Genomic DNA, 25,389 nt, shown 5'->3' with positions numbered 1-25,389 from the left:
TTCATTTTTATATATCTAAAAATATCCCGGGTATTCAATGTTTAATTTATAAAAGACCCCCTGTCCCCCAACATCTCCACTTACTATACAGCAGCCACTGTGATGCATAGGTCTATCAGGAAAATGTGCCTTAGAATCCCACCCCACTTCCTCACACAAGAGATCCCTGTCATGAGAGGAAATTGTGAGAAGGGCCCTGCTTCTGCCTGGAACACCAGAGATCACTTACACTATGTAACAAAATTTTAATTTTATTTTAAATAACAAAGTGTTATTTGCTGTTTAATTGTACAGTACTTACTTCGCAAGTAGTTGTTGTTATACTCCAGAAACGTCGTTTTTGTAGCTGCCAAAAACTATATTGAATTGGTCGAGACGCTATGAGATATTCTTTGAAAAACTATAGCAAAATGTGCTGCAGGATGTCCCGCAAAAACAAAGTTTTTGCAGTTTAATAAACCTTTCCCATGTTTTTATGATAGAACCAATTAGGAAATGGCATTTATAACCCAGGAACAAAAAATGTGTTACATGGTGTTATAAGAGTGGGTGGAAATGTCAGCAGCCAGTTGCTTAACTGGAGTGAATGTAATGCTTGCTGCCTGGTAAGTGGAGGGGAGGGCTGTTTATGGGAGCCACTGCACAACTCCTCAACAGGGTAGCAGTCATGAACTGACTTGACCCTGAGATTTAAAGTGTAAAATTCTCATCTGTTTACATAATAATATAATTTTGATACTATTTTAACTGTCATTATTTCATCTGAAGGAATTTTGTGGCTTGCAGTAAATGAGATGTATAGTGTACTCTAGTGTAGCAGGCATACTGGCACTTGCTAACAGAAGCATTTCTAAGTTCCTCAATTAATTGCAATTATCGGCATTCTGTGGCATGGCATAGTAGATGGTATCCTCTCCATCAAACAGCAAAGTCAAAGTTTGTTTTTTAGATGTTAAATAAGAAGAAGAATGGTGAAATCTGTGGGTGCAGAATCCACGAATACGGTTGTTGACATGAGTACTGTATTCTGGAAAGGGGTGAGAGGGAAGACTTCCTATGGGCGGTGGCAAACTGAATTGCCCGTTTGCACTGTGGGTGAGAAGGCACGAGTACAGCTGGCACACCTCTGTGTTTGCAGAGGGGAGTGTCTCCTTCTGATAGGCAGTTCTCCCCTCTCCCTGAGGCTTTTCTAACTGAGTTGCACACATTTGGTGCCTCGGGCAGAGAAGAACTTGCAGGTCTTTCATCTCTTCCAGCGGCAGGTGAGCCATCTGGCAGACAAAAACCTCCAGACTTTGCCACCTCAAGGTCACCTTCCTTGGGAATTTGGGGCTCGGGCAGGAAGAAGCATCTCCAAATTGGACCCAAAGCCTTCTCTTGTTGTAAGCTGTAAATTTACAGATCCCTGATGCTTCCAGATGAAATTTTTATAGGGAAACCTAACACCTGACTTGCAGCCTCTGGCAGGGAACTCTGCTCACCCCCCCCCCCCCCATTTTCCCTCACTTCATTTTGTGCTTTTCTTTGTCCCTTTTCTAAGGAGAAAGAGAAAACTGGAGGTTAAGGGGGACGCGGTGGGTTGGTGACCCACCTTGCCTTGGGTCTCACTAAACTTGCATTTGGACTACCTTGCTTGCCAGATCTTGTTTGCAGCTGAGCCACCAGATTTGTAAAGTATCCCAGATTTCAAACTGTTTGTCTTGCTGTGAGCATTATTTATATACAGGGCATTTCTTCCTGGACACTTCTTAGCGGCTAGTAGTAGCTATGGTGATTCTTTGAAGGCTTAAATACATTTATACAGAAGAAGAATAAATCTTCCAGTCACGATTCAATCAGATTTACCAATCCTACCTCCAATTCTAATTTTATTTAATGTGGACAAATTGGGCGGAAACACACTGCTGGCTTTAATGAAAGTACAAAGTTGCAAACTTACTTAAAAGTTTCTTTTTCCTTTTCACACCCTACTCTTGGAATCTTTAATCTTGTTAAGAATTTATAAATTTAAAAGGTGTGAGTGAAAGAAATATATCCAGGATGGCAAGCTGTTAAGTGTGTCCACATTTTGGGAGGGAAAGAATGCAGAATTTTATGCTATTGAAGGGGAGGGGATATATTATTTTTGAGGTGCACTGGTGTTGGTAAGGCAGAATGGAAACTTTCAGCTGTTGAAGTACTTTTGTAAACTGAAAAACAACAAGAAGAATTCCCTTGGTTTTGAAGCCAAGAAAGGTCCCCTTGTCTTAAACGTGCTGGTGGCTGGAAGGCTGCAGTAGTTTTGCCTTAGGCAGCTGGCACGTTGGTTGAGTGATGGCATATTCTGCTAGAAACACTTTTTTAAAAAACAAAAGATAGTTATTTTTGAAAGAAAAGGCATTCAAAAAGGCTTTGGCAGAAGAGGTGGAAGGGAGGTTTCTAGAGCCGAAAGGGTGCAGGAAAAGGGCCATTACACAACATTGGGAGAGGGAAGGCAGCGGCAACTGGGCAAAGGGCGTCCTGCCTTGGCACCGTCCCAGGTCTCTGCAGGGATAAGAGCCACGAAAGGCATTGCCCTCCGCCAAGCAAGTACTGACACCTCTGCAGTCACATTCAACTTGGGAACTTTGTATTCATCACCCTAATAGACCCCATCTTGTCTGTTTTGAGGACTCGGGCATGGCTAATATTTGGAAAAGTACCAGGGCATCTCATCATAAATTTGACCCATTTTGTCTATTTTGGAGGAACAGGCATGGCCCTCTTAGCCCCTCTAGGAATCCCTAAGTCCTCCAGTGTGACTCTGCAGTCAACATCCTCTGGTCGTGCTGGAGGACCTAGAGATTTCCAGAGAAAATGCCTTTCTAGGATTTTCTAGATGCTCCAGTACAATTTTGTATTCATATTCCAGTGAGAATCAACAACAGTCATGTTGGAAGACCTTGGACATCTTCACATGGGCCAAATTTCAGTGGCAACTCCAATTCTGAATCAGCTTTGCCATGGAGCCCACTGGCTCCCATCACACACTGGATAAGTACTTCAGAGGGGGCTCCGTGGCAAAACTGCAGCAGAACCAGAGTCAGTGGTGGAAAAAGCTGGCGGTGACAACACGGGAGGCTTCCCATTGTTGCAGTGCCCTCAATGGGGCAAACTGGTTGGTGAACACTTCCCCCCATGAGATAAGGTAGGGGAGAAGTCAGGATGGTGCGGGGTGTGGGGCGACGGGATCCCATACCCCTGGACCTGTACCGCCAGAATCGCCAGACTCTGTGGTGATTTCGGTGGCACATCTGAAGAGGCCCCTAGAAACTCTTAGAGAGGAGTTTTCTCAGATAATAAATTATAGCAACTTTTTACTTTCCTGGTGGTCCTGTGACCCTAACGCCAGGGAAAGTTCAGGGCTGAATAAACAGCAGAGATCAGCAAGGCATATTAGGTGACCTTTTCTTTTCTCATGCTTTAGTCCTAAAATTGGATCAAAATATCTTCTAAATATCTTCACAATATCTTCACAATATATCTTCTAAAATCAGGAGGTACAGATTATTATAAGGCTTGTCATGAAATCATTTTCTAAAGCAGAAGAGAACTCATAGAAACTTTTTACATTATACAATCATTTCTTCAGAATTGACAGCATTTGGCTAGATGAGATAATGTTCAGGATAAGGATTTTTCCAGCCTTTGGAAACTGAACACGATTGTACAATTTAGACCATTTAGCTGAGACCAAAGTGCAGTGGACATGAGTACAGTGAAAAAGGAGTGGTCAAACTTCGGGATTTCTACTCTGACGTTCTTTGATGTGAGGCTAAACTGGATAACTGTATTTTTTTCAATTCCAAGACACATTTTTCCCATATACATATATCTTTAAAAGGGGTGCATTTTAGAATCACTGGTGTATCAATAAATGTTGTTGTTGGTAGTGATGATTCTAAAATTAGGATGGATCTTACAATCAATGGTGTCTTATAATTGAAGAAATACGGTACTCATTTTACCCTGCAGCAATATTGAGAAGTCCCTGGATGTCATAAAGACAGACAGGAGCAACTTCATGGCATGTGCATGTTACTCTACCTATGCAAACAGTATTGTTAACATTATTTAGTAGTGCATATGTACTGTATACAATTTGAAATGGGAATGGTTTTCCAAATTATAACACTGCATACCAGATCACTGTATATCAGATCAGGTATTGAAAACTGTCCTGTTTCTTCAATGTCTCATCTCCCATATGTTACTGTGTTTTATTTTAAAGTGATCTTCTTTGTCCAAAAAGGGAAGGAAACACTTGGAAACATGGCTGGGAAACCTAAGCTTCATTACTTTAATGGAAGAGGTCGAATGGAAACCATCAGGTGGTTGTTATCTGCTGCTGGAATTGAGGTTTGTTTTCACTTCCCCACCCCCACCCCCACAAAAAACAAAAACAAATAATATATCACATCACTTTCAGAATTCATTTGCGTTCCTGAGTTTTATTGGTTAATTCCTTCACTTTGGGCTTGGAAGGGAGCACTTTCATTTCATGCCCAAACTCAAGCCTTTACTTCGAAGTTGAGAGAGTGTGTCACTCTCTCTATGTGTTTCCTCCCAAGTTTCAGGGGACTTTAAAAAAAAACAACAAAACAAACAAACAAGAAATACTGACATTGAGGGATCTTTTACATTTTGAAATCACTTTCCTTTTTGTTTCTTTGTTTGCTAGTTTGAAGAACAATTTATCCAGTCAAAGGCAGATCTAGAAAAATTAAAGAAAGGTGTGTATATTTTCTAAACCTTTAATGTGACTTCTTGGGTGATTAAAACTATATAGGATAAACAAACATGTTTATTTATTTGTGGATAAATCCTTTAAGACATTAACACAAACATAAAGAATTACAGCCAAATTCCTCTATTGTCCCAATTATAGCTAATGGCAAAACGTGAATTCATGATAATGGAACAGGAGGAGTCTGTGTGCATTCTCAGCACAATGTCATGTAAAGAACAAATAGGCTCCTATATGTTTTCATACAGGACTTGCTACCCATAGAATCATAGAGTTGGAAGACACCTCATGGGCCATCCAGGTTACGTTGGACCCTATCATGGGGTTTTTGGTGTTATTATTTGTTCAGAGAGATTTTGCCCCTGCTTTCCTCTGAGGCTGAAAGTATGTGGCTTGCCCAAGGTCACCCAATGGGTTTCCATGGCTGAAGGAAGATTCATCCTAGTCTCCAAGGTTTATAGTTCAACCCTCATAGATTTACACTGTGCTGGTTCTTATACAGAAAGAAGGGTGAATATTTTGGCTGTCCTGCATTAGTTGTGTCAAAAATAAACCGATTTTTTCCCAAATTTCCCTCCACAAGATGGACTTCTGCTCTTCCAGCAAGTGCCCATGGTGGAAATAGATGGGATGAAGCTGGTGCAGAGCCGAGCCATTCTCAACTACATTGCAGAAAAATACAATCTTTGTGGGAAGGACATCAAGCAGAGGGCACTGTGAGCAACATTTCTACATTTAATTAATTTATTTTGCTTCTGTTTGCTGTGCAAGAAATAAGAAATCTAGTTTGCCCTATGATCTGTTAATAATTTATCAATCAACACGGTTCAGATCATTGCGACTGCCACTTGCAAATGAAAAATGCTGATTAGAGCACTATTTAGACTGCGGCCCTTGCTACATAACTGTACAAAATTAAGAATATCTGCTCTAAACTAGATTATATGGCAGTGCAGAGTCAGATAATCCTGTTCAAAGCAGATAATCTAGATTATCCATTTTGATAATCTGTATTATATGGCAGGGTAGAAGCGATCAGGGTTAATTGGAAGCCAAGTATCCTTTCTCCAAAGTTCATTCTCTAGTCTGGGGTGGGCGGGCAGGGTGTGCTCTTCTGTTTGCTATTGAACTCTAGTTCTCATCAGCTCTGGCCCTTGTTCTCAGTGTTAAGAAATGATGCGTGTTGCCCCCAACAACATCTAGAGAGGGTTACATGTTATTTACCTTTGCTTCAGCCATTAATTTAATCCCAACCAATGGGAATTTAATGCCCCTTTCCCAATGTTTTGCGTAAATTATATGAAAAAATAACTATATAAAAATGCTCTTCATTTGAAGGAGCACAACGTGGATAATATTAAAGTGTTATCCTTTGCGAACATTTAGGAGTAAGATGCACTAAATCCAGTTCAGGGGTGCATCCACACTACAGAGTTATAGCAGGAAGATACCATTTTAAGGGTCATAGCTCCACCCTATGGAATGCTGGGATTTGTAGTTTTACAAGATTGTGTAGAATGGCATCATGGTAATTAACATAATGTTGAACTGTTATAATTCTACAGTGTGGATACAATGCAGATCAAAATAATGGAAAGAGGGATCTTATCCAAGATGGGAGTCTGAGTATTGTGTTTTTCAGTCTTACAAAGCAAACTTTGTGGCATAAATGATTAGGAAGCATCATGCCACATTCTCTTTTTTAACAGAATTGATATGTACAGTGAAGGCGCTTTTGACTTATGTGAAATGATCATGATGTTGCCCTGGAAATACCCTGATCTAAAGGAGAGGGAGAAGGAAACAAGTGCGGTCCTTGAGAAAGCCACTGGCAGATATTTCCCAGTTTTTGAAAAGGTAGGAGGATACTGTGCTATGAGAAAAGGTGGGTTGCTTAAGCTCAACAAATGTTAGTCGTTAGTAGTACGGGCTGTTTGATATATCAGAGATCTGTAACAGTGGAGAGCAATAAAAAGGAGCTGAGGCCCTATAAGACTGGCTACATTTCATAACATACCAAACTGCTGATGGAAACAGCTGGACACTGTTGTCCAATGCAGAACATTGGTATTCAGTTCAGGATCATGGGGGCTGCAGTTAGCACAGCAGGTTAAATTGCCAGCTTCAGAAAATCGTACCGACCAGAAGGTTGGGAATCAGATTGAGCCTCTACCGTCAGCCCTAGCTTCTGTTTACCTAGCAGTTCAAAATCTATAATGTGAGTAGATTAATACATAATTCAATCAGGAAGGTGTCCCAACAAGCTCCTTGGCATGGAAAATGGAACAACAGCACCTCCGCAGGTGGAGTTGACCACAGCCTCCAGATGCCGAGGATGGAAAAAGATGGGAAGCCTTTCCTCTATTTATTTACTTTCTGTCTTTGTTAACAGCATTGAATTTTTGCCATATATGTGTTCTATAACCTGCTCTGAGTCTCCTTGGGGAGACAGAGTAGAATATAAATAAAGTATATTATATTATTATTATTGGTTTTTGAACAGTGTGTATCCATCTGTCCTTATGGTAATTGGTGGTATGACTCTTTTGGTTATATATTCAGTTTCACAATGTTGCCATTTAATACAGAAATAGCATAGTACAATAAAAAAATCTTAGAACTGGATGAGACCATTAAGGGCATCTAGTCCAACCTCCTCCATTCATGTCATATGTTCATGGTGTCCAAAACATGGTAGTGGTTCTTCAAAAGCATAAGTTAATCCAATTATGACTCTGCTAATTTAATGATGCAGTATTCTCCAATGGGTGATCCTTAAAGTAGTCCAGTTGTATCTTTCAGTTTACTATATGTGCTTAGAGCAGTGACTATCAACATTTTACTCTCTGCATTCAACTGGGATTCAACTCCCAGAAGTCCCCTTTAGCATGGCCAGTGGTCTGGGATTGCAGGAGCTGCAGTCCAAAATACTTGGAGAAGCAAAGGCTTGAGAACCACTGACCTGTAGCACTGAAAACCTCTTAAAACATTTCCTGTCCTGTAGGTCCTGAAAGATCATGGACAAGATTTTCTGGTGGGGAATCAGCTCAGCAGAGCAGATATCCAGGTGCTTGAGAGCATTTTAGCAACAGAAGAGCTGAAGGCTGATGTCCTCTCCAAGTTTCCTCTTTTAAAGGTAAACAACCAGTTTCGGCAAGGCATGGAATGGCAGCGCAGTCATGCAGGGTACTTGGTCCCACGTGTTTTTAGACACTGGAAGAAGGTGTGCAAATCCTATCTGGGTGGATTTACAAAGCATTGGAAAAGGTTTATGTTCATGGAGAAGGGTGGAGAAACTCTGCGTCTCCAAATGTCAGTTCCCTTAATCTTTTAGCTATGTTGAGCAAGACGTTTGAGATCCAGTCTAAGACAGTGATAAAATTGAGAAATAAATAAAGCAAATAATCAAATGAGACATAGAATAAACAAGTCTCTTGCTAGACTCTATGAGCTCATTACATTGCTATGCAACTTCAAAAAGTACCTAACCAGGTCATGAGACTTTGCCTAACTCCATTATTCCCCATTGTCAGCAGCCGCTACAACCAACTGAGCTCTGTTTCCCTGTTGTTTGAAAATGGTTGACTGCCATACCCAACCCCCCACATGTCTTCTCTCTCTTGTGCCAGGCAGAAACATGGCCCATGATGCAACACGCGCGCGCACACACACGCACACACAACCACCCTTGCAATGGAGATCACTTGCACAAGTGGGAGTTGGCACCATCAAGCAGCTGCTGCACAGAGATTTATCATCCACTGTGGCAGCTGAATAATAAATTGGTGTTGGGGGATTTCATGGTCCCTGTTTCCCTTAAATATTGTATATACAGAGCAGTCATAAATGTGCAACTCTTTGTTACACAAAGGACAGAATACTTCTTGCTCTAATCAAAGAGATTAGGATCCTTTGTCGTAAGATAAGGACTTTCTGAAATCTATCTATATATAAATGTGATGTTTTACTATGGAGTAAACAGCAAAACCACTGAACCAAATCACACCAAATTTGGCCACAAAAGACATAGTCATCCAATCTATGTCTTTCAATCAAAACAACCAAGAAAAATAATCCAAATTACAGAGGATGAGGAAGAGCCTTTCTCCCCCTAACTGCCAGTCAGAAAGGTAGGCCCCGCTGCCTTTAGGGCTCCCGCTGCCTTCATGTCCTAGCAACTCCCTTAGCCAAAATGGCGCCCAGGGCACAGGCAGAGTGCACTTAGGCCTCATTCACACTGATATAAAATACAGAGTATCTGATTTGAACTGGATTATATGGCAGTGTAGACTCAAGGCCCTTCTACACAGCTATATAACCTGGAATGCCAAGGCACGTAATCCACAGTATCTGCTTTGAACTGGATTATCTTGAGTCCACACTGCCATATAATCCACTTCAGTGTGGATTTTATACAGCTGTGTAGAAAGGGCCTCATATAATCTAGTTCTAAGCAGATAATATAAGATTATAAATAGAATATGTAATAATTACTGTGGTATAATAATACAGAACAATATAATCTCTAAAATCAGGACAGGAAATAAAGAGCAACACTCTGAAAACAGGGAAATTCCAGACAGGAAACAGGTCAGCTAACACCTCCCAACAAAGAATTCCCCCAGGCAGGAAGCAGCCAGGCTTTGAAGCTGCAAGGCCATTAAATGCTAAACAAGGTGGCTAATTGCAGTATTCATACCTGCCGCACCGAGACTATAAATTGCTATTCAATCTGGCCAACCAAGGATTCTGAAAGGTATAAAGTGGCAGGCTTGCAAGCAGCAAGGCTATTCAGTGCTATTCCACCTGGTCAACCAAAATTTCCCCTAGATAGAAAACCCCTAGGCTTTGAAGCCACGAGGCTACTCTGTCCCATTCAACCTGGCCTACCAATGATTCCCATAAGCCACAGCAACGCGTGGCCGGGCAAAGCTAGTACATTTTATATATGCACTTACTTTTTTATTGTCAAGTTGTAATGCTGTTATGCTGTTGAAATGACAAACATTCAGAGATAGAATTTTTTTCTTTGTGTGTTGATGTGTGCTCTCTCTCTCTTTTAGGCTTTTAAAACAAGAATAAGCAACATCCCTAACATTAAGAAATTTCTTCAGCCTGGTAGTCCAAGGAAATCACCTCCTGATGAGAAAACGATTGCAGAAGCAATTAAAGTTTTCCACTGAGTTGTTCCGCTCAAGACAGCGGCCAATCTACTATTGTAGCTTTGAGCAAAGTGCAGAAATTCTGATTTCAAATGATTCCAAAGGGGTGCAATCACATGACCTATGTAAATCAACCTTCCTAAGGCCCCTTCCACACTGCCCATATGCTAGGATCTAATCCCAGATTATCTATCAGTGAAGACTCCCATAATTCAGTTTAAAGCAGATAATCTGGGATCACATCCTGGGATATAGGGCAGTGTAGAAGAGGCCTGAGAAACTGTCATGATACGTTGTACTGTTAGGCCAAATTGATACGGGCCAGTAATTTTAAATCATTCAAAAGGGCTACAGTCATACATGGATCTGGGTAAATTCTCATAATTGTATTAGGAAACTAAATTAATAACAGAATTGCAAGACCGACTAAGGAGAAACTGTCATCATACTGTGTACCATTAACATGAAATAAAATATTTTACACCATTATTATTATAGTTTTGCATTTGTTTGACTGAAATGAAACATGTGAGATATACCACAATCATCTTGATAGATTTGACCTTCTGATAAAAATTTGCATGAATGTGACTGGAAAATCTCAGTGTGTTTCCCCAATGCCAAGAGGCCAGAAAAGTCATGTTATATAGCTGTGTTTCTCCTTCTAATGGCTATGGTAACACACCCCATGAATTCTTGGGATTTACAACAGGGGGGAGGGCATTCTAATTCTCATACAGAGAACTCCAGTAGGGTCCCACTGAACTACAATCGCCAGGATGTCATAGGGTGAAGCCATGGTGGTTACAATGGAATAACAAAAGTGACATGTGAAAGAAGATTTTACAGGTTCAGAAGGTTAACATTGACAACAAGAGCACTTCAACATTTGCTTCCAAGTTCCTAGAGAAACAGTCCAACTCCTCCAAAATATTGTCAAAGAACACAGTATTTTGCCCTCCTGATTCTTCTTTCCCCCTTACAACTCTTCACTGAGTGCTGGAAGAAGATGGAAGTTAGACATTGCCCCTTCTTGAAGAAGCTGGAAAATTTCTAGTTGTGATTGTGTGCCTTTGAGTCATTTCCAAGTTATGCCAACCTTATTGTGGGATTCAGTGAACAAATAGTTCTTTAAAAGATCCCGACCCCCCAAAATCTCCACTTACTATACAGCAGCCACCATGATGCATAGGATCCATTGCCTTACAATCCCACCCCACTTCCTCACACAAGGGATTTCTGTTGTTAGAGGGTATTGTGAGGGGGGTCTTGCATCTGCCTGGGATACCAGAGATTATTTACAGGAGTGGGTGGGAAGGTCAGCCAGTTGCTTACATGGACTGAATGCCTGCTGCCTTTCGAAGTGGGGTTGGAGGTGGGGTGGAGTTGTAGCCCTTATCTAACATGACCCTGAGATTTAAGGTGTAAAATTCTCATCTGTTTACATAAAATATAATTTTGATCCTATATTAATTGTCATGATTTCATCCAAAGAAATTTTGTGGCTTGCACTAAATTGATGTGGTGAATGTTAGCAGCCACACTGGCACTTGCTAACAGAAGCACTTCTAAGTTCCTCAATCAATTGCAGTTATCAGCATTCCTTGGGATGGCATAGTAGATTGGGGTGGGTATGAAACAAGTGGAAGGCACTAACTTTGGGCAAGATGGCCAGGTCACATCTGCTGACAGGGTTTCTCAAGACACAATTAGAAACAAGTCAGGTCTGAGTTTCTTAGAGGTCCTATCCTTGCATCAATTGCATTGCCTCAACGGAACCCAGCATGATATAACACAAGGTGCCTATACCTATGTCACCAACAGGGGAACTAGTACTATCGATTATATAGCAGTTTCTGCCGACCTGCTACCTGATATTCAAAGCTTTGCAATTAATAATAGGGTTGAGAGCAATCATTTTCCTTTGTCTCTCATATTTAACTTTGAAACATCACCTCCAGCACAATCCTCCCAAAATCTAAATGGAATCCATGTTGGAGAACGAAGAATAAGGTGGTCAGTCAACTTAGGCAGCTCCATTCTACACATATTGGAGAGCAATCCCTATAGACTTCACCAACAATACATCCTAGACTCTAACACAGACATTTTACATGCCTATCAAACCATCATTCAAAATCTCAGACCCAAACTGGTCTGTAACAAACAACTAAACCCCAGTAAGGTGAGAATTATCAGATGGTTTGATTCTGAATGTAGAAGCGCCAGGCAAGCTCTAATGGAGTATTTCAAACATACACTTAGGAAAAAATGTTGCTGCTGTTACTGTAAGTCTAGCTCAAATGAGGGCATCCTATAAGGCACTTTTAAAGCAGAAAAAGACGCACATGTTAGAGCTCAGTGGAACCAATTAGCCTTAGCTGTGCTGGAAAAGAATGAAAAGCAGTTTTGGGATATCATCTCAACTGGAATGCATACGGTCAGGCCGGTAGTGCTTGGGCATATTTCAACACAGCAATGGTTTGATCATTTTAGTAAGATTTATGGAGCTACTTCCCCAGGGAATTCTACTAGTGCTCCCATTACCATCGGTTTGCCTCACTGGTCTCCTGTGTCAACTTCTGGGGTAAAGAAATTGATTACAGCCCTTGCTCTGAGCAAGGCCCCAGGGGAAAATATGATGCCCCCAGAAATATTTAAGAACTTTCCAGAGTGGTGGGCTCCAATATTAGCCAAAGTGTTCTCACAAATCAATGACACAGGCATAGTCCCAGAGGGTTGGAAACAGAGCATAGTTGTCCCCATTTATAAGAAAGGTGATAAACAAGATCCCAACAACTATCGCCCTTTTAGCCTCTTAGATATTGATTCGAAGTTATATAGTAGACTTCTGTTAAACAAATTAGAAGACTGGGAATATAACCAAATCATTTAACCTGAACAGGCTGGTTTCAGAAAAGGACAAAGTACAATCGACCAGTGTTTGACCTTGTATTTTTTAGCCCAACAAGCCATTGCCGAACCTATCAAACATCTATTTGTTGCCTTTGTCGACTTAGCAGCAGCTTTTGATTCTATCGATAGAAACCTGTTGTGGCATAAACTGGCTAACACCAGCATGGATAAGCGCCTACTGTTTTTAATCAAGGCACTTTATACTAACACCACGGCTAGAATAAGAGTTGGTATCTCTGGCTCATTAACTGACCCCATCCATACAAATAAAAGAGTAAAACAAGGATGTCTACTGGCAACAGCACTCTTTAATCTATATCTGAATAACATAATACCTGCACTCTCAGGGCCAGAATTTTTTTCCACCCACAGTAGGATCCAAGAAAATTTCCATTTTATTGTATGCTGATGACATGGTTCTAATCTCACCTACCCAGATTGGGCTGAGAAGATTGCTTTCTAAGCTTGGCACTTATTGTTCTGAAGAAAAGCTGAATATCAACTATAATAAAACAAAAGTAATGGTGTTTAGAAGAAGACACTCTCAACACAGATGGACCATCAGGGGTCACCAAATTGAACAATGCCAGGAATTTAAGTACCTTGGAATCCATTTCACAGAAAAAACTATCTTGGAAATCCCATATATAACATATTAAAACAGTGGCTTTGAAAACTTTTGGAGCAATCCTTAGATTTTACAACACTGCAGGGGGGCATCTTTTTGTCCCAGCACTTAAAATATTCCAGAGTAAAGTCATAGCCCAGATTTTGTATGGTGCTGCTGTTTGGGGATGGGATGAGATTCAAACAGTGAAACTAGAGACCCTTCAAAATAAATTTCTTAAGAAACTACTGAGGCTCCCACCAGGCGCCCCAGCAGCCTTAGTCCGAGCAGAGGTTGGTCTCCCTTCCATTAGATCACGTATTCACTTCACCCTATTTAATTATTGGAGAAGTGTAAAAGATTCATCAGTTAGGGTCCCCCCAGAGGATGTTTTGAACAGATAGCAAAATGCAAAGTCTGGAATACAAGATACCAGAAGCTGCTTGAATTTCACCCCACTCTGACCAATACACCCTCCATCTTGAACTCAAGGGAGAAGCTCAAGGAATATATTTTCAATCACAGTGTTCACCTGGATAGGCAGGCTATTAATAACTCAAAATTTTCCCACTGATACAGATTGTACAAACTTGACCATGATAGGGCTATCTACCTGACTAGGCTCACATTTCCAAAACTTAGGCAAGCCTTCACAGCCCTTCATTGCCAAAGTATGCCCACACAGCTGTGATTGATGGTAGATATACAGGCATCCCTCTGGCTCTTCGTGGGGCCCCAGAAATTGAGGATTTGCCTCACTATTTGTTTGTTTGTATTCTGAGCCAAGAACTACAATTCTGGGACCTATTCTTTATCCCCTCCTAATGAATATGGTGTCAGAAAGGATTTTTTTACCTTCTGTCCAACACTAACCCTGCAGTTACTCATAAGGTGGCCCTTTTTGCCCTGGCAGCTCAGAAAATCTGGGCAAAACTGATCTCTAATGTTGCGGTTGACTGTGCTGGGGATGCTTTTAACTAATAGTGGGGTTTTTTTTATATCCAAGGTGTTCCCTGCTTGGGTTTTAATAATGCTGTACTTACTTGGTTTTATCTTGTTTTTAATTATGTTGGTTCTAATCCATGAAATATGTAGTATTTGAAGGGCATATCCTGACATTGATATTTGCAGCATTTTAATGTTTTAATGATTTATATAGGGTTTTAATGGCATGTTTTATATTGTATTTGATGGTCTGGCTTTTGTGTGTCTGTTTGTTTGTCTTGCATGCGAAAGACCTATGGTCTAAGCATTAAATAAATATGGAATTTTGGAATCTGGCGTAGTAGATGGCGTCCCCTCTATCAAACGGCAAAATCAGTTTGCTTTTTAGATGTTAAATAATAATAAGAATGGCGCAATCTATGAGTGCAGAATCGGTGGATAAGGTCGCTGACATGACTGTTAAAGTATGGAAAGGGGTGAGATGGAAGTCTTCCTATGGGTGGTGGCAAACTGAATTGCCCGTTTGTACTCTGGGTGAGAAGGCACGAGTACAGCTGGCACACCTCTGTGTTTGCAGAGGGGAGTGTCTCCTTCTGATAGGCAGTTCTCCCCTCTCCCTGAGGATTTTCTAACTATCCTTGAGCAGGAGAAAAACTTGCAGGTCTTTCATCTCTTCTAGCAGCAGGTGAGTAGCCAGGCAACAAAAAGTCTTCAAGGTCGCCTTCCTTGGGAATTTGGGGCTCTGGCAGGAAGAAGCATCTCCACACTGGGCCCAAAGGCACCTCTTGTTGTTAATTTGTTTTTGTTTTTTTCCTGATTTGCAATCTCTGGCAGGGAACTTTGCTCTCCTCCCAAGTTTTCCCTCTCTTCATTTTGTGCTTTTCTCTGTCCCTTTTCTAACGAGAGAGAGAAAACTGGGGGTTAAGGGGGATGCGGTGGATTGTTGACCCTCCTTGCCTTGGGTCTCACTAAACTTGCATTTGGACTACCTTGCTTGCCAGATCTTGGTGGCTTGCTACCAACAGTTGCAGCTGGGCAAGTGGACTTGCAAAGTATCCCAGTACTGGAGTTGTTTGTCCTGTATTTATATACAAGTCCCCCCCCCCCGCCTTAGCCCCTTTTAGTGGACAGATAGATACCTTCATAAAAACTCCAACCATCACCCAAGTCAAAAAAGGAGCACAATCAAAGCCCTGACAGACCGTGCACAAAGAATCTGCGAACCTCACCTCCTCCAAGGTGAACTCAACCGCAAACCCAATCAACAATTGGGCCACACAGTTTACAGGAAACCTACACACACAGATAGATACCTTCATAAAAACTCCAACCATCACCCAAGTCAAAAAAGGAGCACAATCAAAGCCCTGACAGACCGTGCACAAAGAATCTGCGAACCTCACCTCCTCCAAGGTGAACTCAACCACCTAAACTGGGCTCTACAGGCCAATGGATACTCCACCACAGACATCAGAAGAGCTGCAAGGCCAAGAACAAGCCATGAGAGTCAAGACAAAGATCCACCCAGAGGAAAGGTGTTCTTACCATACATCAAGGGAACTACTGACCGCATAGGGAAGCTGATGAAGAAGCACAACCTACAAACTATCTACAGACCCACGAAGAAAATCCAACAAATGCTACGGTCAGCGAAGGACAAGAGGGATCCTCTCTCTTCTGCAGGAGTCTACCGGATACCATGCAGCTGTGGACAAGTCTACATAGGGACCACCAAACGCAGCGCCCAAACAAGAGTCAAAGAACATGAAAGGCACTGCAGACTAATTCAACCAGAGAAATCAGCCATAGTAGAGCATTTGATGAACCAGCCTGGACACAGAATACTATTTGAGAACACAAAAATGCTGGACCATTCTAACAACTATCATGTCAGACTACACAGAGAAGCCATTGAAATCCACAAGCATGTGGACAACTTCAACAGAAAGGAAGAAACCATGAAAATGAACAAAATCTGGCTACCAGTATTAAAAAACTCAAGAATCAGAACAGTAAATAAAAAGCAATACTCTGAAAACAGAGGATTTCCAGACATGAATCAACCTAGGGCAGTTAACGACTCTAAACAAAGGATGCCCCAGAGGCAGGAAGAAGACAGCAGATAAGCTTTTCAATGCTAATTAAAGTGATTAACTACATAACATTCACACTGACCTCTCTCACCCTAGACTTTCCACAGATATATATTAACCTCTTTGCTTAGTTTTCTCCATACCTCACAACCTCTGAGGATGCCTGCCATAGATGTGGGCGAAACGTCAGGAGAGAATGCTTCTGGAACATGGCCACACAGCCCGAAAGACACACAACAACCCAGTATGTTTTTCAGTTCTAAGATGCATTTTTTCCTATATAATTTTCCTATATAAACATATCTAAAAATGGGATGCATTTTAGAATCAGAGGCATATCTTATATATTTTTGTCAGTGGTGGTGATGCTAAAATTAGGGTGTGTTTTACAATCAATGGTGTTTTACAGTTGATGAAATATGGTACTCAGTTTACCCTGCAGCAAGATTGAGAAGTCCCTGGTTGTCATGAAGACTGACAGGAGCAACTTCATGGCAAGTGCATGTTACTCAGGCCCTTTCTACACTGCCATATAATCCAGATTATCAAAATAGATAACCCATATTATCTGCTTTGAACTGGATTTTCTGTGTAGAAAATCCTTAAATATTATTAACATTATTTAGCAGTGCATATGTACTGTATGCAATTTGAAATAGAAATGTTTTCCCAATAATAACACTGCATATCAGATAGGGAAGGTTATAAATAAAGTATTATATTATTATCATAATCAAATCAGATCATACAGCAGGGTATTGAAAGCTATTCTCTTTCTTCAAGATCCCATCTCCCATATGTCACCATATTTCATTTTAAAGTGATCTTCTTTGTCCAAACAGGGAAGGAAACATTTGGAAATATGGCTGGGAAACCTAAGCTTCATTACTTTAATCTAAGAGGTCGAATGGAAACCATCAGGTGGTTGTTATCTGCTGCTGGAGTTGAGGTTTGTTTTCACTCCCCCCCCCCAAAAAAAAAAAAAAAGAATGCATTCTATCACTTTTAGAATTCATTTGGGTTCCTGGGTTTTATCAGTTAATTCCAGGAAGGGGAGCACTTTCATTTCATGGCCAAATTCACCCCCTTTACTTTGAAATTGAGAGAGTGTGTCACTCTCCATGTGTTTCCTCCCAAGCTTCAGAGACTTTTTTAAAAACAAACATGAAATACTGACATTAGGGTGCATTTTACATTATGAAATCTTTCAATCATTTACCTTTCTTGTTTCTTTATTTGCTAGTTTGAAGAGCAATATATCCAGTCAAAGGCAGATCTAGAAAAATTAAAGAAAGGTGTGTATGTTGTCTAAACTTTTAATGTGTCTTCTTTGGTGACTAAAACTATATAGGATAAACACATATTTTATGTATTTGTGAATAAACCCTTAAAGGTATTAACACAGACATAAAGAAGCTTAATTACTCTATTGTCCTCATCATAGCTAATGACAAAACGTGAATTCATGGTAATGGAGCAGCAGAAACCTGTGTGGATTCTCTGAACAATGTCATGTAAAGAACAAACAGGTTCTCTTCTTGTATGTTTTCATATAGGACTTGCTACCCATGTTCTGCATTAAGTTGTACCAAATATGTCAGAACCTGTTGTTGTTTGCCATTAAGTTGGACCCTATTATGGGGATTTTATTGGTTTTATTATTTGTTCAGAGGGATTTTGCCCTTGTTTTCCTCTGAGGCTGAAAGTATGCGACTTGTCCAAGGTCACCCAATGGGTTTCCATGGCTGAAGGAGGATTCATCCTAGTCTCCAAGGTTATAGTTCAACCCTCATAGATTTACGCAATGCAGGTTCTTATTCAGAATTAAGAGTGAATATGGACTGCCTTGTATTGGTTGTGTGGAAAATAAAATTTTTCCCTCTCCCTCGACAAGATGGAGTCCTGCTCTTCCAGCAAGTGCCTGTGGTGGAAATAGATGGGATGAAGCTGGCGCAGAGCCGAGCCATTCTCAACTACATTGCAGCAAAATACAATCTCAGTGGGAAGGACATCAAGCAGAGGGCACTGTGAGCAACCTTTCTACATTTGCTTAATGCATGTTTGCTTGTCCTTGCTGTGTAAGGTATGGGAAATCGGGTTTGCCTGATGATCTGTTGATAACTTATAAATCAGCATGGTTCAGCTCATTACCACTGCCAATCACAACTAAAAAGTGCAGAGTAGAGCACTATTTAGTCTGGGTTCATTACAAGCCAAGCACCCTTTCTCCAAAGTTTATCCTCTAGTCTGGGATGGGCAGGTTGTGCTCTTCTATTTGTTATTGAACTCTGGTTCTCATCAGCTCTAGCCCTTGTTTTCAGTGTAAAGCAGTGGTTCTCAACCTGTGGGTCCCCAGTTATTTTGGCCTACCACTCCCAGAAATCCCAGTCGGTTTACCAGTTGTTAGGATTCCTAGGAGTTGAAAGCCAAAATGTTTGAGAACCCACAGGTTCAGAATCACTGGTATAAAGAGATGATGTGTGCAGCACCCAGCAACACTTAGGGGGCCAACATATTATTTACCTTTGCTTCAGCTATTAATTTAATCCCACAAATGGGAATTTAGGTGCTGTTCCATAATCTGGGCAGAGGCCAAAATGGGGCTCTAGACAAAGAAGGATAGTCCATTTAATTGCGGGACGGGAGTTAAGGAGGAAAACAATTTCCCCCATTTTCATTGGTTATTCCCCCTCCCCACTTTCCATTTCATAAATGAGAATTATTCCCATGACGGCGACGTGGGTGGTGGGATATAACAGGAAAGCAGAGGAAAATGGCTTTACTTCTTCAAACCCCCCTACTCCTCATAAAATGGATATCCTTCTCTATCTATCACCCCCTTTTGGTCTCTGCACAGATTTTTTTTTTTCATGTCAGGAGTGACTTGAGAAACTGCAAGTCACTTCTGGTTGAGAGAATTGGCCGTCTGCAAGGATGTTGCCCAGGGGACACCTGGATGTTTTGATATTTTTACCATCCTTGTGAGAGGCTTCTCTCATGTCCCTACATGGAGCTGGAGCTGATAGAGGGAGCTCATCCATGCTCTCCCTGGGTTGGATTCAAACCTGGCAGCCTTCAGGTCAGCAACCCAACCTTCAATTCACAAGGCTTTAACCCACTATGCCACAGATAATGGAACTGTGTCCAATTCTGGGCACCGCAATTGAAGGGAGATGTTGACAAGCTGGAAAGCATCCAGAGGAGAACAAACTCTATGAGGAGCGGCTTAAAGAGCTGGGTATGTTTAGCCTGCAGAAGAGAAGGCTGAGAGGAGACATGATAGCCATATACAAATATGTGAAGGGAAGTCATAGGGAGGAGGGAGCAAGCTTGTTTTCTGCTGCCCTGCAGATTAGGACGCGGAACAATGGCTTCAAACTACAGGAAAGGAGAGTCCACCTGAACATCAGGAAGAACTTCCTCACTGTGAGAGCTGTTCGGCAGTGAAATTCTCAGCTCTGGACTGTGGAGGAGGCTCCTTCTTTGGAGGCTTTTAAGCAGAGACTGGATGGCCTTCTGTCAGGGGTGCTTTGAATGAGATTTTCCTGCTTTTTGCAGGGGGTTGGACTGGATGGCCCGTGAGGTCTCTTCCAACTCTACGATTCTATGATTCCATGATTCTAACAGTACTGGAAATTAATGCACTTTTCTCAATGTTTTCTTTAAATTACATGAACAATTATTTATATGAAAAAAATAATGCTCTTTGTTTGAAGGAATGCAATGTGGACATTTATGAGTAAGCCACATTAAATCCATAGCATCAGGGGTGCATCCACAGAGATATAGCAACAAGATACCACTTTAAGGATCATAGCTCCACCCTATGGAATACTGGGATTGTAGTTTCACAAGATTCTGTAGAATGATACCAGAACATTTAAAGTAATGTCAAACTGTTATAATTCTACAGTATGGATACACTGCATATCAAAACAACAGAAAGAAGGATCTTATCCAAGATGGGAGTCTGAGTATTGTGTTTTTCAGTCCTACAGAGTAAATTTTGTGGTATGAATGATTAGAAAGCATCATGACACATTCTCTCTCTTTTTTTAACAGAATTGATATGTACAGTGAAGGCGCTTTTGACTTAAGTGAAATGATCATGATGCTGCCCTGGAAATACACGGATCCGAAGGAGAGGGAGAAGGAAACAGTAGCGGCTCTTGAGAAAGCTACTGGCAGATATTTCCCAGTTTTTGAAAAGGTTGGAGGCTACTGTGCTATGAGAAAAGGTGGCTTTCTTAAGCTCAACAAATGTTAGCCATTGGTAGTATGGTTATTTGGTATAGTAGAGTCTCACTTATCCAACATAAACGGGCCGGCAGAATGTTGGATAAGCGAAAGCGTTGGATAATAAGGAGGGATTAAGAAAAAGCCTATTAAACATTTATGTTATGATTTTACAAATTAAGCACCAAAATATCATGAAAAAGCAGGAAAAGCAGTTCAATACATGATAACATTATGTAATAATTACTTTATTTACGTATTTAGCACCAAAACTTCTCAATGCATTGAAAATCTGACTACAAAAATACTGACTACAAAATGGCAAGCTATGTTGGATAATACAGAAGATTGGATAAGCGAAGGTTGGATAAGTGAGACTCTACTGTATATCAGAAATCAGTAACAATGGAGAGGAATAAACAGGAGCACAGGCCCTGCAAGACAGGATACATTTCATAATTTAGTAGGGAATTGTGGTTTTATGCATTGGGCCAACCCATACAACGCATCACTATATGAGAGGCCACAATACAAAATGGCACTCCTGGTGCTGCAATGCCCATTGCACAATAGGACCCATGGGGCTTTGGTGGCTTATCTTACTTGGGACTTGAAGACTTTTGGGCTGAATCTACACTCCCACATTATCCAGTTTCAGAATGCAGATGGATTAACTGCATTGAAGTGGATTATATTGCAGTGTAGACTCATATAATCCAGTTCAATATAGTTAATCTGCATTATGAAACGGGATGATATAACAATATCAATCCAGTTCAAAGAACATTTTTGTTTCCCTGTTGAGAATACAAGTGTTATACTGTTGTCTAATGCAGAACATTGGTATTCAGTTTAGGATCGTGGAGGTGGAATTGTACATGCAGATGTGTATCCATCTGTCCTTGTGGCAATTGGTGGTGTGACTCTTTTGGTTATGTATTCAGTTTCACAATGTTGCCATTCAGTACAGGAATAGCATAGTACTATCAGAAAATCTTAGAACTGGATGGGACCATAAAGGCCATCTAGTCCAATCTCCTGCCATTCGTGTTATATGTTCATGGTGTCCAAAACATGGCAGTGGCTCTTCAAAAACATAAGTCAATCCAGCTATGAATATTCTATTTTAATGATGCAGTATTCTCCAACGGATGATCCTCAAAGTAGTCCAGCTGTATTGTTTCAGTTTACTATATATGCTTAGAGCAGTGACTGTCAACATTTGACTCTCCGCACTTTGGATTCAACTCCCAGAAGTCCCCTTTAGCGTGGCCAGTGGTCTAGGATTGCGGGAGCTGCAGTCCATAATACTTGGAGAAGCAAAGGCTTGAGAACCACTAACCTGTAGCACTGAAAGCCTCTTAAAATGTTTTCTGTCCTGTAGGTCCTGAAAGATCATGGACAAGATTTTCTGGTGGGGAATCAGCTCAGCAGAGCAGATATCCAGGTGCTTGAGAGCATTTTAGCCACAGAAGAGTTGAAGGCGGATGTCCTCTCCAAGTTTCCTCTTTTAAAGGTAAACAACCAGTTTTGGCAAGGCTTGGAATGGCAACAGAGTTGTGCAGGGTAGTGGGTCCCATGTGTTTTTAGACACTAGAAGATGGTGTGCAAATCCTGTCTGGGTGGATTCACAAAGCAGTGGAAAATATTTATGTTCAATGGAGGAGGGATGCGGAAACTCTGGGTCTCCAAAAGTCAGTTCTTTTAGCTATGTTGGGCAAGGCATATGAAACCTGAAGTCTAAAATAGTGATAAAATTGAGAAAATAAAGCAAAAAATCAAATGGGTCATAGAATAAACAAGTCCCTTGCAAGTATCTATGAGCTCATTACATTGCTATGCAACTACAGAAAGTACCTAGCAAGGTCATAAGACTTGGCCTAATCCCTCCCATTCCCAGTTATTGGTCAGCAGCCACTACAACTAACTGAGCTGTTTCCCTGATTTTCGAAAAGTGGTTGACTGTCATACCTATCCCCTCACATGTGTTCTCTCTCTTGTTCCAGGCAGAAACAGGGTCCCTGTTACAACACACACGCACACACCGCCCTTGCAACAGAGATAACTTGCACGAGTGGGGGTTGGCACCAACAACCACTGTGGCAGCTGAATAATACATTGGTGTTGGTGGGATTTCATGTCCCTGTCTCCTTTAAATAGGGAGATATATAAGGATTGTATATGCAGCAGTCATGAATGTGCAACTCTTGGTTACGCAGAGGACAGAATATTTCTTGCTTTAATCAAAGAGATTAGGATTATTTATCTTCAGATAGGGGCTTTCTGAAATACATTTTATTTATGCATTTACTTTTCTATTGCCAAGTTGTAATGCCGTTATGCTGTTGAAATGACAAACAATCAGGGATATAATTTTTTCTTTGTGTAATATTCATGTATTCCTGAACACACTCTCTCTCTTGTAGGCTTTTAAAACAAGAATAAGCAACATCCCTAACATTAAGAAATTTCTTCAGCCTGGTAGTCCAAGAAAACCAGCTCCTGATGACAAAACAGTTGCAGAAGTAATGAAAGTTTTCCAATGAGTTGTTCAGCTGAAGACGGCAACTACTTTACTATCATAGCTTCAAGCAAAGTGCAGAAATTCTGATTTCAAATCATTCCAAAGAGGTGCAATCATAAGATCTTATAAATCCACATAACTGAGAAACTGTTATAATACTGTGTACCATTGCACCAAATTGAGATGGGCCCTTGATTTCAAATCATTCAAAAGTCATAAATGGGTCTGGGTAAATCCTCATAATTACATTAGGAAACTAAATTAATAGCAGAACTGCAAAACCAACTAAGGAGAAACTGCCAACATGCTGTGTGCCATTAAATTAACATGAAATAAAATATTTTACACCATTAATATTGTAGCTAGCTAAGCATTTGTTTGACTTATGGTATTATGGTAACTTGTTAAATACATGACAATCACATTGATAAACTTCTGATAAAAATTTGCATGAATGTGACTAGAAAAGGTCAGTATGCTTCTCCACTGTCAAGAGGCCATAAAAGTTATGTTTATACACGACTGTGATTCTACTTTTAATGGGTGTGAAATCCTGGAATTTACAGTAGGCGCAGGGAGGGGACATTTTAATTCTCAAACAGAGAACTCCAGTAAGCTCTCACTGAATGACAAAGCACAATATTTTGTAGGGTGAACCCATGGGAGTTAAACAGAATCACAGAAGTGACAAGTAAAGGAAGATTTTAATGGACATTTTCCCCATGAGCAGGATCACAGCACATTCTAGGTTTCTTTACAGCAAGACACCTCCTTTATTTGAGGCATGAAATTTCATGGTATCCACACCTATTCAGAATTTAGGTTTTGGGGCATTTATGTACTGGGGACCAATGGGTGTTCTGTAATACTTTCATTTATTGAGGAATGTCTTGCCCTGCAGGCTTCCTTGATTGTAGGGCAATAAATGTACCCAGCAAATCTACTTGAAAGAGCTTTCCAAGGTGCTGAACTTTATCCCAGAAGCAGGTTCAAAAGAAGGTTAACATTGACAGCAACAGCACCTCAACATTTGCTTCCAAGTTCCTAAAGAAACAGTCCAACTCCCCCAAAATACTTCCAGAGAACACATTATTTTGCCCTCCTGGTTCTTCTTTCTCCCTTGCAACTCCTCACTGAGTGCTGGAAGAAGACTGAAGTTACACACTGCCTCTACTTGAAGAAGCTGGAACAGTTCCTTGTTGGTGTAATTGTGTGAAACAAGTTAATTCCAACTTATGCCAACCCCATTATGGAGTTGTGTGAGGCTAAGATTATGTGATACGGCTGAGCATGTGGTTGAACCCTCTTTACTGTAGTTCAGCATTCAAACCACTGTTTCCTCAGCCTTTCTTAAAAGATCAGTTTAAAGGGGCTCTCACTACTATTGGACAAGGTGAAATAACTGCTTTTGGGTTTCACGAAAGAGCAGGAAATGTTACTTACTTGATGTATTATTTACATTTTGACCTATGTTCACATTTCAATCCTGGGAATGGGGGAAGACTAGATGTGTGATTTGTAACCCTCAAGTGCCAGGATAACCTGAATAGTCCTGTGGTGATTATTTGAAGGTTAAGAAGTACCTGTATATTGAAGAAGAATAAATATTCTAATAATCATGAAGTCAAAGTTTCCAGTCTCACCTTCCAGTTGTTGGGTTTGGGCAGCCTTATCTTAGCACTGCGTTGCAAACTTGCTTAAAAGTTCCTCTTGCTGGCATTCCTCCGGCCGAGTTGAAACATTCAGTTCTTGAGATATAGAATGAAGAATTCTGTGCATCTTGCCAGAAGATGAGCCCCTAAAATGCTCTTCTGATACCTAGTATTAGAAAAGGATATTGCAAAGTATAGAATGGTCAAGAATAGAGATATTCTGGGATCCTACTTTCTCACTCCACTGTCCCCCCTTCCCCTCCAGTTCCCCCAATGGTCCTCCATACTTGTGCAGAGGACAGATTTTAGAGACCCAGAAAAGGCTACACTACAACAAGTATGGGCATCTGGAAGATGCTTGGAGTAGCGCTGCCCACCAAGGGACTCCTAAAGAGTTTCTTCACTTTTGGTTTTGAAAAAGACCTCACCCTAAAATAGCAGGAGGTTGATAAAGTGTGTCATGGGGTTGTTTGGGGGTGTGTGTGGTTA

The 25,389-nt window shown here is 40.9% G+C and overlaps 2 protein-coding genes across 2 annotated transcripts; both read left to right on the top strand.

The window, feature by feature from the left end:
- Window positions 1-1,134: 1,134 nt before the first annotated feature.
- On the top strand, window positions 1,135-10,416 carry LOC100553097 (glutathione S-transferase). Its single transcript, XM_008117971.3, has 7 exons — window positions 1,135-1,262; window positions 4,250-4,377; window positions 4,700-4,751; window positions 5,349-5,481; window positions 6,475-6,622; window positions 7,770-7,901; window positions 9,829-10,416. The coding sequence occupies exons 2-7, from the start codon at window positions 4,291-4,293 to the stop codon at window positions 9,946-9,948; spliced, it is 672 nt and encodes a 223-aa protein (XP_008116178.1). The 5' UTR covers window positions 1,135-1,262; window positions 4,250-4,290; the 3' UTR covers window positions 9,949-10,416.
- Window positions 10,417-14,943: 4,527 nt separating this feature from the next.
- Window positions 14,944-24,871, top strand: LOC100553624 (glutathione S-transferase). The gene is made up of 7 exons (XM_003215438.4): window positions 14,944-15,080; window positions 17,331-17,437; window positions 17,732-17,783; window positions 18,383-18,515; window positions 20,551-20,698; window positions 22,109-22,240; window positions 23,151-24,871. The coding sequence occupies exons 2-7, from the start codon at window positions 17,351-17,353 to the stop codon at window positions 23,268-23,270; spliced, it is 672 nt and encodes a 223-aa protein (XP_003215486.1). The 5' UTR covers window positions 14,944-15,080; window positions 17,331-17,350; the 3' UTR covers window positions 23,271-24,871.
- The last annotated feature ends 518 nt before the right edge of the window (window positions 24,872-25,389 follow it).

The sequence above is a fragment of the Anolis carolinensis genome, chromosome 1 (genome assembly GCF_035594765.1).
Source record: "Anolis carolinensis isolate JA03-04 chromosome 1, rAnoCar3.1.pri, whole genome shotgun sequence".
Taxonomy (NCBI): domain Eukaryota; kingdom Metazoa; phylum Chordata; class Lepidosauria; order Squamata; family Dactyloidae; genus Anolis; species Anolis carolinensis.
This window is presented reverse-complemented; position numbering and strand designations above follow the sequence as displayed.

Bases quoted from the DNA above. Each gene is read 5' to 3' on its own strand.
- LOC100553097 (XM_008117971.3), top strand. From the start codon at position 4,291: ATGGCTGGGAAACCTAAGCTTCATTACTTTAATGGAAGAGGTCGAATG. The intron at 5,482-6,474 runs GTGAGCAACATT...CTTTTTTAACAG, and splicing joins GACATCAAGCAGAGGGCACT to AATTGATATGTACAGTGAAG. The intron at 6,623-7,769 runs GTAGGAGGATAC...CCTGTCCTGTAG, and splicing joins ATTTCCCAGTTTTTGAAAAG to GTCCTGAAAGATCATGGACA.
- LOC100553624 (XM_003215438.4), top strand. From the start codon at position 17,351: ATGGCTGGGAAACCTAAGCTTCATTACTTTAATCTAAGAGGTCGAATG. The intron at 17,438-17,731 runs GTTTGTTTTCAC...TTTATTTGCTAG, and splicing joins TATCTGCTGCTGGAGTTGAG to TTTGAAGAGCAATATATCCA. The intron at 22,241-23,150 runs GTAAACAACCAG...TCTCTCTTGTAG, and splicing joins CCAAGTTTCCTCTTTTAAAG to GCTTTTAAAACAAGAATAAG.